This window comes from Ixodes scapularis, unplaced genomic scaffold (assembly GCF_016920785.2).
Source record: "Ixodes scapularis isolate PalLabHiFi unplaced genomic scaffold, ASM1692078v2 PGA_scaffold4__175_contigs__length_147842914, whole genome shotgun sequence".
In the NCBI taxonomy this organism is placed as follows: Eukaryota; Metazoa; Arthropoda; class Arachnida; order Ixodida; family Ixodidae; genus Ixodes; species Ixodes scapularis.
This window is the reverse complement of record NW_024609879.1, coordinates 145,821,167-145,833,944: the sequence shown is the minus strand read 5'-3', so window position 1 is coordinate 145,833,944 and position 12,778 is coordinate 145,821,167. Positions and strand designations below refer to the sequence as shown.

Sequence of the window (12,778 nt, the reverse complement as noted above, 5' to 3'; positions counted from 1 at the left end):
CGTTCAATTGTTCGGGTCTCGAAACCTTCGGTGTTCGTGAAACTTCGAGCTACGACTTGCATAACCTCGTTGGACTTCGAGTACTTTGAGCCTTCAAATACTTTGAACTTCGAGCACTGCAAGGTAATGTGGAGTAATTCAACACACCCCCTGATTCTCTGTGGTTTCGCTTTCACCACAATAACTTTCCCAATTTTATTGAAATCTTGCAGTTTACCCTAAATTTCAAGTATATAAGTGAGATATAGTTAATGTCTTTATTTAAATTTTAGTATCGTTCAAAACAACGTTTGTTCAAACGGTTCAGTCGCGCTTTGGCGCGGTTTCAAAATCTAGTCTGGAAACCATTGCAGCAGCAAAAAAGCCATTTCAAGATGGTGGATTACAGCAAGTGGAAGACCATTGAGGTGAGCTAAAAGAAACACTTCCGCGCAGTACCCGTGCTTATAAATACTCCGATTAAGTGTACTTACATTTCGTGGTCAGTCCACACACGCGCAAAAATCACGGTATTGAAACGAAAACATTAGAGGCCGCGTCTCCCTTCTTTTGTCCAACGGTCGTGCCCCTTGAGATTTTTCTAGAAAATTCGGATTCGACAGCCTTCGGTCGCTTGTATTCCTGGAGTTGTCGTACGCACCTAAAGAAAGCCCTATGTTTGTCTTCTACTGCGGTATTTTAGGGATTTTCAGTCGCTTCCAGTCGAGTCAACTGCTTTTGCTGTTGCTTCAGATCCAAACTAATCCTTCAAACACGGACCCTCGCCCAAGCGGCGACCTTTTCTTTGCCCACCCTTGGTGCATTGCTTTTAGTGTATAGTTAGCGCCCATACCACGTCGCCTGATTTCTTGCAATAGGATAAGTCCGAAGATCGCTTTCTGAGCTTGCAGGGGTTTCCGTTCTTTGACGTGTTGTATCTGTCCCATGTGCGCAGTTTTGTAGATTCTCGCGAGGTACCCTTGAAAACGGGTTCAGTGACTATCGCCAAATTCTCTAAATCTTTATCGGACACAGAGACATGCAGTTCATGTTGTCCGATTTGTTTTCTTCGAGCAGATAATTAGCGTATCGTCAACTAGCTGGGAATAATTCACCAGTGACAATATAGGGATCCAGCATACTAACATATATCTATAAGAAATTCTGAAGAGGGTCGGATATGGAGAGACAGCACTTACGTAGAGCTCACACAAACACCTGTGACATGTTGTTGAAAAAGATTATCTTCTTTTTCTAAGGCATTGGCACTTGCAGCTTCAAGAGTTTTGGGACATTGATATCTCTATTTACGCTTATATTTTTATCCCTGGAGGTAGGTTCACTTCGAGCAGGAAATCGACTGGCATGGTTTATTTTGGAGATAATATTTTAGGAAAAGTGTTCGATTACGAAGACGATGTCAAAGGATTGATATGTTGTTCCTAATATTGGTGACTAAGATTGTGGTAGAAATTATGTCAGATGATGACAGTTGTTACTGTTGCTTCTGTTGCGTGTCACTGTTGTCATTCTTTATTTTTTTGGAAATGTGGGCGTAGTGTAGGCAAGAAGACAAGTGTTTCAAACAAAAGATTGATATGACAAGTAAAATATAAGATCTAGCGAAGCAGCTTCATAATGAAGATGATAGCAACTATCTCTTATATTCATTCATTTTAAGAGGATCTAGTTGCAAAGAAGGCCTCAGCGAATGAAGAAGATTGATTGCTTATTATTAAGTATGTTACAGGCCGCGAGGGGAGCCGTGAAAAAGAGAAGAAACATCTTCGATGCATAGTAAAGACGGTAATAATAATAAGGAAGAATACAACATTTTAACACCAACATTTCACACTACATGATCAGGCTCGCAAAAATGCTAGATCATCAATAAACAAAAATAAAGGCACGCCGACGTAAAAGAAATCACAATGAAAGGTGCAACAATTAAACAAAACAACAAGTTCATACCCATGTCATGTCATTCACTCGTAACTGGTGCACGAAAGGTGTCGGATGACGAAGATGACACCCATCCCAACATCGACACCCCAAGCCTGTTCCGGTGGCGACACCAGGCCAGGGTGGAGCGGATGGCCGAGTTGGAGAGGGAGAAAGAGGAGTTCATGAAAAGGAAGGCCAAGTAAGTCTGGTCTCGGCACCCTCTGAAGTGACAGAACCAGTAAAAAGAAAAGAGCTCATCACCTACGTCTCCGCTACTGTGCGACCCGTCAAAATGATAAAATATTGTGGCACGTTTTTGTTTTTGAAAACAAAGTTGTTATCAAAGGCAGAATGCTCATACTGGAAGCAGTGCATCTACTGCATTCTTAATCTGTCACTGACTATGCGGAGTGCAAGTTCGTCTGCACAGGGGTTGCGATGATGTCAGAATGCCAAGCTCTTGCTGGCTGATCGAAAAAAAATGGTGAGTAGGCCTCAAGGCATCTAGAATTGAGGTCTACCCACTATGTCATTCTGACGTCACCGCAACCCCTGTGCAAGAAGTAGATGACTTCCTCTCTGCATAGTTAGCTAGCGAAGTGAAAAAGTCCTAATGGTGGACTATAAAACCTGTTGAAGTCTCGCTAAGCTTGTGCGTGATCACGTCCTAAAACAGAAATGATGCGCTGCTGCTGGAGGCTCGCAAGAAGCTGGAGGGCAAGACGGGGGAAGCCCTGGAGAGTGCCAAACGGGAGGTGGCCAAGCTCGAGAAGAAAGACAGGGAATTCCGCAAGGAGAAGGAGTCCCTCGACAAGAAGGAAAAAGTATGCCCGCACACAGCGTTCATTCGTCGTAACCGTTCCAGTGTTTTGTCCTCTCGACCACTTGGGGGCATTTTTGAGGGGCGTTTCTCAAACAATACACCGATCTCGCCTGTCCGTTTTGTCGTGCCACCCTTGCCGCCGCGCATTGTGGGAACCGTAATCTTTCTGCGCGCACAACAACCCTGCTGCGGGTCTACGCGAACAGAGCGCAAGTGGACACAACCTGTCTTGTGCAGTGTTGTCTGGTTATGGCAATGTCACGCATGCATGGAACGCTTAGCGAGATCAGTCTGTTCCTCGAACCTAACATTGGAGAGAAGTAGGGTGCCTTCTGACTGCTCTTGCGATTTGTTTCATCTGAAGTAGCCGCAACAATGAATTTTTTTTTTTCCCTCTCTTTTCTAGTTGACTCCCTGGAACGTGGACACCATAAGCAAAGAAGGCTTCACAAAGACCGTAAGTGGAGTCGAGTTTCTCTCACCTGTCACAAAATTGAGTTCTGCTCTACTAGAAATATGCGTAAGCCAGCTCCACAGAAAGGATACTCCCGCAGAATACTACTCTATAGCAGTATTGTTACGGTAGCTTTTTAGTGTTGCCTCGAAATGTGGAAAGGCGTCCTTCGTGATGCATATGAAATGCTGCGAGTTCTCTTGCACTGGAGGTCTTGGGTGAGACTAATCTGCTACACCAGGGGCCCCAAACACGCAACCTGCGGGCCGCAGGTTGTGTGAGTTTACAAAAAGCAGACAGCCCAAGGTTCCTTGTCTAGAAAATCTCGAGTGTCTCTGGGGCAGTCAGCTGCTTTGCAACGTGAAACACCACTGCTGTTTGTTTGTTTGTTTATATGTCTTGTCCAAAAAAAGCAAAATATTGCTCCCCCCCCCCCCCCCTCTTGGCCCTGGTCCTTTCGGGGGTGGACTATCTGGCCTCCACACTTGAATGAGTTTGAGACCCTTGTCCCACACCATAGGCATTTCTACAAAAACAATTTCGATGTCGTTGCCGTCATACGAGCATCAATACAAAAATCATCTTGTTCATTCTTTTTTGTTTTTTTTTCTAACCTTGGTGTGAACTTGTTTTTTGCACTCGGTTAATCTGTTTCGAGTAGATTAGGTGTGTCCCACTTTAACGACACGCGTGCACAACCTTTCCGCAGATTCTGAACAAGCCCGAACCCCGCAAGGAGGAAGTCCTTTCGGAGGAGGACAGGGAACGGAAACAGGTAAACCGTAGCTTGGGTCTTTCTTGGCATGGTCGGTGCTGCTATACTTCGTTTCGCAGTCCAAGTGCAGCCAACACTGCAAGCCAAGGGGGTCAAACAAGCGGCACCTGAAGCTTGTTTGACGTTACAGCGTTTGTCGTCTCTCTATGCTTTTGCGATTATCGGCTAAACCAGTCAAGTGCTGCGACTTTGCATCTTTAGTATGTGCCTGTGTTTGTATGTCTTCTGGCACTTGGCTCATGTCTGACTTTTGGTGAAATGGAGTAAAGTACTGATCGTTGCCGATTATGGCACATAATAGCCAGAGTGCGGCTGTGCCATCAGACACCTAATTTTTTTCAATTGTCGGAGAAACTGCTTGTGCCGCGCACCTCCGTTTCTTTGCTCTTCACCAGGAATGTTTCCATTTTAGCACAATGCTGGCAATATTTTTGGCTCTCCACATTTTATGCCTCTGTGGCATTGTGCAGACTCCTGTCGGTCGTGATGATTGGCCAGTCTGCATTCTCCACGGGCAGGGGCGGACTCACCAATAGGCAGAGTAGGCAGCTACCTAGGGCGGCAGAATTTTGGGGGCGGCCAATTCGTGATTGTTCCAAAAATTAATTGGCTCTTTTTTTTGTTTCTTTTTATCTAGTTTTGCATTTAACTAGTTTTGGAATTTTAGCTCCAAATCTAGCTACTTGTGTAAAGTTTAGCTCCAAACCTAGCTACTCCCCTCCCCCCCCCTCCCTCCAACCTCTGCTCCCCATGGTGTAGTGGGGGTGGCACTGTTAAAGGCTGCCTAGGGCGGCAAAATGTGAGGTCCGCCTCTGTTTGCTTAAAAGTGTACTCGGAGACTTTGTTCGTAAACGCCGCGTGTGTCACTCGGGAAAATTGCAGTTTACGCGTCATCCCAACGGAAAGGGAATGTACGTTTCTTTCGTCGTCCCTCGTTGCAGAAACAGTTTGTGACCGACAACGAGCCCCTGCTGAAGCAGCTCGGCATGCTACAGAAGTACGACGACAGCCGCCGCTTCCTCATGGAGCACCCGCACCTGGCGTGCGAAGCCACCGCCAACTACCTCGTCATGTGGTGCATGCGGCTCGAAATGGACGACGTGAGTTGGTCGGCGCGTTTTTTTACGCGAGACAGTCGCGACGGGTTTGATTGCAGGTACGGGTCCTAGAAGGCGTCTCCGTCCGTACCGAGTCCTTGTTTTCGGTCTCTCAATTTTTGCCTCGTGAGCCGACAGCTTCTCCGACGTGGGGTGGTAAGCGTGCCGGTCAAAGACGCAGTCCAGGCGCCATGCTGCGAGAACCCGGCTCTAGGGCGCAGCACTGGAAGCAGTTTTCGACTCCAATGACTCGAGAACTTAGTTTAAAATAGGCAATTTGCATGGGAACTAAAGGAAGCATCCAGTTGGCCTTCGGATGTTGTTTATTACTTCCTGAACAATTCCATTGGTACCGCATGGCGAAGAACTTCTAAATGGACGCATCAGCCGGTCGGGAATTAAAAGTAGGGATGCCGCGAACTTTTTTCGAATCGAAGTTTCGATGATCGAATCAAGCGGTTCGAAAGGTTCGAAAGATTTCGATTTTTCGAATTGTCTATATCGTAAAATTCGACGGAGGTCGAATTTTCGAACTTGTTAAGCTAAGAAGTTCGACGCTTTTCGAACCGTCGAACTTATTACGCTAAAACATTCGATCTTTTTCGAACTTTCGAACTTATTGCGCTGCAAGGTTCGATGCTTGTCGAACTTTCGAACTTGACTGACCAAAAAAATTCGATAAATTTCGAACTTTCGAACTTATTTATCAAGATAATTCGAAAAGTTTCGAACTTTCGAATTCTGAAAAGTCAGAAGTTCGACGAACTTCGAACTTATAGGGTAAAAGTTTGACGTTCGTCGAACTTCGAAAGACCGGCGGACGGTTTCATTTGATTTCAAGTAGTGGGGTACATTCGTAATTTTTTTTTCTGGAACTTTTACACGCGGTGCTGCGTTCCTTACGAAAGACAATGTCATTTATTTCAATGTTCTGGCATACTTAGGTTTAAAGAAATAAATCCCCGAAGGGGCTAGGACGGACGACGGGTTTTTGACGATTATCGTTTGTGCCAGATTTGAAGCACGCTGCAGCCGGAGCTATTTATGGTAGATATGTTATACTTTTTTTTAAGAATGATCTATGTATAGCGTAGGTAAGTGCCGTCTTAAGATGTGATTATTGTTATTCAACGTGAGTTTCGAAGAAATGTCTAAACATGTATCTGCATGCAATTATGACCTAAACTTGATATTTATTTTCGTCTAAGTTGTTTGAGGTATCGCATTTAAATTAACACCACAGACAGTACATAACATTGCCATCTGCAGAATACAAAATAATATATTTATTGTTTTTTCACGTTAAGGAATAAATTAACTCATGGCAGAAGATTTCTAGTAGTGTTCAAGTTCAGCACGTCATTAAAAGAAAACTTTTTTTTTTTTTCGCTTCACGTTCCTGGGACGTTTTTCTGTTAGCCTGTACACATTTTGGTAAAAGAAACTTGTTTCGAAGTTCTGAACCTCTGAATATGCAAGAATAGAACACTTCCGACGAATTCTTGATAGTTTTTTTTTCTCCTGCTTTTTATTCCCGCATTTATTCTTTTTTTTTTCTTTTGTTACTATCAGTATCGGCACAGGTGTTTAGGTCGAAAAGACAGCTTTGAACTTCCGAACCACTAAGCATGTGACGAGCAGTGCCTTCTGACAACGAGTTTCTAACAATGACCATCTACGCAACCTTTTATGCAGTGAAGAGCGACAGTAGCTATACATATGCATAAATAATTTCAGATTAAAATAAGCTCGACCACGCCCTCTTTCCCGTATTGTTTTCTTTAACAGTCCGAAATACCTGCAAGGGGGAAAAGGAGGCTGAAGCCCCCCCCCCCCCCCCCCCCCTGATTTTGTGAAAACAAGTGAGTCGTCAAAACGTTATTTGAAACTGAAACTGTAGAAAAACTTGAAAATCGGACTTCAAACTTTGAAAACTTGGATTAAAAAAAATTCAAAATCTTCAAAGTTTTTTTTTTTTTTGAATTTAGCGTTAAAAGAGAATCGAAACTTTCGAACTTTTCGAACTTTATGCCAAAAGAAATTCGAAATCTTCGAATTGTTCGAACTTCATGTCTATAAAAATTCGAGGCGTTCGAAGTTTTCGAATTTTTTTTACAAAGAATTTCGAAATCTTCGAATTTATCGAACCTGAAGTAAAAAAATATTCGAAATATTCGAATTCGAAATTTTAGAAACCGTGAAAGCTTCGAAATTTTCGAATTCGAAAGTCCGCTGTGGACAAAAGTTGCGAATTTTTCGAAATCGAACCTCGGTCGGTACGAAAATATCGAAATTTTTCGAAATCGAACCTCAGTTCGCTTCGCAAATATCGAAACCTTTCGAAATCGAACCTAGGGTGGTTCGCGACATCCCTAATTAAAAGGAAGAGCAAGGAACAACATCTAAAGGCTGGGACAATGTTTCCTTTCATATTTGCACAAACTGCCAATTTTAAACAAATTTCGTAAAATGTTTTGTGAAAATATGGCAAATAGCTAGGCAATTATGTTGTATACGTGAAACATTTTAGCATCACAAACGTTTAGCGATACTCTGACTTCCCAGACACCTACGTTCAGGGCGCTCTTCATCAGATAGTTTCACGCGAATCACGTGTACACTTGATGAGTTGTTCCTAGAATGAAGCGATACTACCGCTAATTGGGCCGACAAACCCAGCAATCTTCCAGAGCCTTCCGTGCTTGCGAGCTCCTCTCCCACAGTGCGCACAGGCGGTCGAGCTTCTCCTTACCTACCCCTCTGGTCACATGACCTCCCCATTAAGCATTCGGTGTCGAACACCACGCTTCTCCTTTCCCACCCATCAACCAATCAGTGTCAAGCCTCGTGGCCACGTTTTTGTCCGGGCTTCACGAAATGCCAAGCACCCAGCCAAAGAATGTTTCACGTTAAAATATTAATTAGTATGCAACGAGTTAAATGGTTGCAGCAAGGGCGCGTCTTCCGACGCATCACGACGTGACGTTGCACTTTTCTTCTGGGTGCAGAAACACGAACTGATGGAGCATGTGGCCCACCAGTGCATCTGCATCCAGTATGTGCTCGAACTGGCCAAGCAGCTGGAGGTCGACCCCCGATCGTGCATCTCCTCTTTCTTCACGAGGTGAGGCGCCCTGTCTCTTTTGTTCCGACGTCATCTCGTCATTCGAGTCCTCGTCTGGCATCGGCGTAATGGACGTGTCGCACACCGACGTGCAGGATTCAGACGGCTGACCAGCAGTACAAGGACGCCTTTGAGGACGAGCTGAGGGGGTTCAAGGAGCGCATCCGCCTGCGAGCTCAGGAGAAGCTGGAAGAGGCCGTCAAGGAAATGGAGGAGGTGAGAGCTGTCACCTTCATCTTCGGTTTTTTATGTTTTTTTTTTGTGGCTGTAAATAACTGGCGGTCTCCGAAATGGAGCGAGTTTAGCGAATCTAAAACATATACGAAGAAAGCGTGCAGACTATGCTTATTCAAATCAGACGACAAACATCTGGGTTTCGCCCCGTACTCCGATAGAGCCGGAGTGACGCCAATACTGCACTGTTTGTAAAATTGCGAGTGAATATTTGACGCACATTCAATATTTTTTTTATGCTTCCGAGTGTATCTGCCAGCCATGTGGAGAAGAGTCCAAAGTGCACTAGACTCGCAATAATTCAAACTGATATTTCATACCTCCCGTTAATTCAAACAAATTTCAAAATTGTAGTTGTCCTGCCACGTTTTTAATTTGTTCGTAAGTAGGGTTCCGTGTTTTCATGAAGATCTCTCACGAGATCATGGCCTCATTCCTGCTTTGGGCACAGCACGGAATTTCCTCCGGCATCTGCTCTAGTGTCCCGTTTTCTTCTGCAGAAAGAGAGGGAAGAGAGGCTAGGGCCAGGAGGCCTCGATCCCGTTGAGGTCTTCGAGACGTTACCAGAGGTGAGTCAGGACAGCCACTTTTATACACACTCTCTTTTTTTTTAATTGATGTAAGAACATTTTGTTGTAAATTCTGGAGGTATTGCAGAATCCAAAATGAAGAAGACGAAATATTTGGAAAGTCGTGGCCTGGCAGGCTCTGTTTGCTGCGTGGGAGGTCGATCTCCTCTGTGCTGGTGAAATGAACACATTGCTGCACAAGGAGTCTGTGTAGCTGCAAAAGCGAGGATCATTGCTGAAACGGCCCCATACTACTCGGCGTCAACCGTTTTTGTAGCGTGAGCTACACTGGCCGAGGTTGAGCAGTTTCGCGTGGCTCACATAATGAGTCGTGCTCCGTGCTGCGCATACGCGAGGAGCAGTGACGTCACATGGCGCACAGCTGGCGCGTCGGAGCCGCCGCCTCGCCGGTCTGCACATTCCAGAGTGACGTCATAGCCACGGCAGACGCACTGGCGCTGCCGCGTGCCCAGCTGTGCGCCTCCGTTGCGCAGTAGCCAAGTCTCACGCTGCACTGGAGCCGCTTGATAGCGCCTCTTATTTTAGCTCACGCTACAATATCCTGGCATAGCCGAGCTAAGCCACCGCAATTTTTTGTGCTACATTGTGGAGGCTATATGTCATTCAGCTTCACGTTGAGACTGCAGTCAATGCAAAACGCTCGAGTGCATAAAATTGCAACTTTAAAACTTCTTTTTTTTTTTTGTTTTAGAACAAGCTGTTGTGCTGGAGAAGCAGGTCTCAAAGCCAGAAGTGCTTGATAGCTCGCGCTCGTAGCTCTGGCTGCAGTCTCAGCTTAAGAGCAAACGGAGCATAGTGTAGGTTCCACAGTCCTCTACTTGTACGAGCATGTGGCCTTGCTTGGCATCTTCTAGACAAGGAAGCCAGGTGCCCTCGCAGCAGCCGAGTTGCAGCACGCTAGAAGCTACGCTAGCTTCGACAACATAGCACGAGTCAGTTGACACCAAGTATATAGGCCTTTTATCACAAGGGCACCGCCATCCTGAAATATCAACGCTTCTAGTATGGGCAAAGAACATTGTTTTGCCATCGCCACGCCAATGGAATACATTTAGGACATATGTGTAACCATCGCCCATTCTCCTTTTGTCTCCCCTCTATTTTTTGTTTTTTACTATTTGCGGGTTGAAATGTTTTTTTTTTATTTTTTCGTCGTCCATACCAGATATGTCTACCAGGTGGCTTGGGACGAGAGTGAGCAAAAGACGTCTATAGCGTGTGTCGGTTTACGAAAGAAATAGAAATGCATCACGTGCCTCAAATGTTCTGTAGACCAGCTTCACGAGCCACGACTTGCGTTGCCTTCCTTTTTCGGTCGTTAGCTTCATTGCGAGTTTCCACCAAAAACCTTCCGAGGGTGTCGCGCATGACGCAAGTGACTCTTCCGGGGACGCCGCTCAGGTGTTGCAGAAGTGCTTTGAGTCGCGCGACCTGGACATGCTGAAGGAGGCGATTGCGGCCATGCCCGAGGAAGAGGCCAGGTACCACATGAAGCGGTGCGTCGACTCGGGTCTCTGGGTGCCCGACGCCAAGACCGCCGCCACCGGGGACGCCCGCCCGGAGGACGGCGGGGAAGACGCAGCCAAGGCGGAGTGACGAGATCGCAACAAGCACGCTCCAGGTGCTCGCGCGTTTCATTTCCTCGAGACCGGTTCGCACATTTGCGTTTGACCGAGCGCGTTGCAACGGCTTACGGCAAGAGTAAAGCCTCTCGATGCATCCGTGTTGGCCTCGCAAGTGGCGAGAGTTTTATCAAGGGGCTTTAGACGAGAGCACGCAGTGGCGTTATGTGTTGGGTAGCTTCGACCCATTTCCAATCTGCCTATGCTTTCTAGTTTTTCGCAAACCATTCTTACACCGTGGGCTCAAAATGGTTCCAACATTGTTGCAAGGGGCCTTTTCTCCGAGACGGTGCGTGGGCATTTAGCCTCGCAAACGCCGCGAAACCTTTGGTTCTGGTCATATGCAGGTTGGAAGTATTCCAGAGTTAACTGATGGATGGAGCCAGTGTGTCTTCTCGTCATAAATCATCACGAGCGTCGTAACTCAGTCAATCATACTCAAATTTGTGAACCGGAAGTTAAAGCGTCTACCGACTGCTCGAAGCCCTAAGATAGTAGACTGCCAAACAGTGTGGCAGAACCTCTTTGATACACAGTTGACTGAACAGCACTGTTGTGCTCAGGAGGTTCATCCCATGGAGGGCGACGAAATCCGCTTATCAGAGTTCCATTTATGAAGGATTCTGCTGTATTGGTTGTGACCCAGTACACAAAAACTGGATGAATGAATTAATCCATTCGCCCTATCTTTAATTGGTTGCCACCGTGCGCCACCTAGCCAGCGCGTTCACAAAGCATTTCTGCTTAACGTCCGCCGCGATCCAAGTTGCTGTTGACTTTAATCATGTCTGATAGTAACCCATAGTCCAGTGGTTCTCAATCATTGATGTTTCGCGGACCCTTTTGTGGATAGGCGGAGATGACGTAGGACGCCGTTTGCGGTGAGGGGAAGCGAAAATTATAGGTTAATTGCGATAATGATTTAATAAATAAATATAGCTGAGGGCTAGTGCGAAGCAGACCACTCTCATTGACATACATGGGAGAAAACTCGGCCAAAAATTAGAATGTTTCTCCTCAACCTGCAAAAGAAAACTTTTATTGCCGGGCTTGACTGGTGAGACAGGGCTTTGCAGACCCCTAGAATGCCTTTGCGGACCCTTATTTGAGAACCACTGCTACAGTCTGTAACAGGTTAAGGGTAAAGTGGAAGCTCCTCCCACCTCTTCACACTTCAGCAAAGCAACGCTGGAGAGGAGGTGTCCTCCTCTCCGGCATTCGCTTTATACATCACCTATTTTTTGTACATCTCCAGTAAGGCTGTAGCATCTAAAGCTGAGAGTCATTTATGTGATAAATTGAATTGGCTGCAAACCAGTGAAATCGGTAGCCCATTTCTAAAGAGAGCCTCTTGTCCCCTTTTTCAGTGCTTCACGAGAAAAAGGGGGTTAAAAAGGGCCTCCAGCACCTTCGATTGGAAGAATGCAAAAAATCACGAGCGGCAAATGTGTCTCTTAAGACACAAAGAAAATTTGCGAGTGTACATAGAGCGTCCCCCGCACTTCCTTCGCCGACCGACGGACAGATGCCATCCAGCCAATCGTAAAGTAGGGAATGATCTCGTCCAGAAACATCTTCGCCGGTCAAATAAACCTTGTGCTTTTGCCACGAGTCTCGTTTCTTTCCATTTGTGGGTCATCATAGACTGGTTGTAAAAGAAAGGTACCTACTGACACGTAGGTGGAGGAAGACAAACTTTGGCAAGTGAAGTTACCACGAATCCACGCTCGGTAGCGTCCACAAAGGCCTGTCGTGCCGGTAGTCTGTTAGGGTACAGATTCATCTGGTGTCGCACCAGGCTCGAGGAGGAGGAGGAGGAAAGAAGGAGGAATGGAGAGTGAGGAGGAAACTGGGGAACGGCCCCCCGAAAGTTTGTTGTGAAAAAAAAAAAGAAGAGACTTGCAGTTGGGGACGTCCCCTGCCGAATTGTTGTCGATAGCTGCTTTCTTAGCATTTGGACTTTGGGTTGTTTTGTTATTTTATTTCACAACGTTAATTATAGTTATTTTTGGGACTGGGTCAATCCTGGGTAAAAGTTTGTTTCCCAAACTTATTTGAATGGGGCCGTTCCTATTACGCTTACAAATCGCCACGGTGCATTGAGTCGAGGGTATTAAAAATATTAACCCCAATAAT

At 45.9% G+C, this 12,778-nt stretch overlaps 1 protein-coding gene across 1 annotated transcript; it reads left to right on the top strand.

The window, feature by feature from the left end:
* Window positions 1-333: 333 nt before the first annotated feature.
* LOC8040490 (hsp90 co-chaperone Cdc37) lies at window positions 334-12,250 on the top strand. Its single transcript, XM_002414256.5, has 11 exons — window positions 334-407; window positions 1,989-2,122; window positions 2,600-2,747; window positions 3,153-3,203; window positions 3,910-3,975; window positions 4,917-5,075; window positions 8,081-8,196; window positions 8,292-8,412; window positions 8,931-8,999; window positions 10,422-10,641; window positions 12,010-12,250. The coding sequence occupies exons 1-10, from the start codon at window positions 375-377 to the stop codon at window positions 10,614-10,616; spliced, it is 1,092 nt and encodes a 363-aa protein (XP_002414301.1). The 5' UTR covers window positions 334-374; the 3' UTR covers window positions 10,617-10,641; window positions 12,010-12,250.
* The last annotated feature ends 528 nt before the right edge of the window (window positions 12,251-12,778 follow it).

Excerpts from the sequence above, each read along its gene's own strand:
- LOC8040490 (XM_002414256.5), top strand. The coding sequence starts at position 375 with ATGGTGGATTACAGCAAGTGGAAGACCATTGAG. Across the intron at positions 2,748-3,152 it reads CCCTCGACAAGAAGGAAAAA|TTGACTCCCTGGAACGTGGA; the intron begins GTATGCCCGCAC and ends TCTCTTTTCTAG. Across the intron at positions 3,204-3,909 it reads AAGAAGGCTTCACAAAGACC|ATTCTGAACAAGCCCGAACC; the intron begins GTAAGTGGAGTC and ends ACCTTTCCGCAG.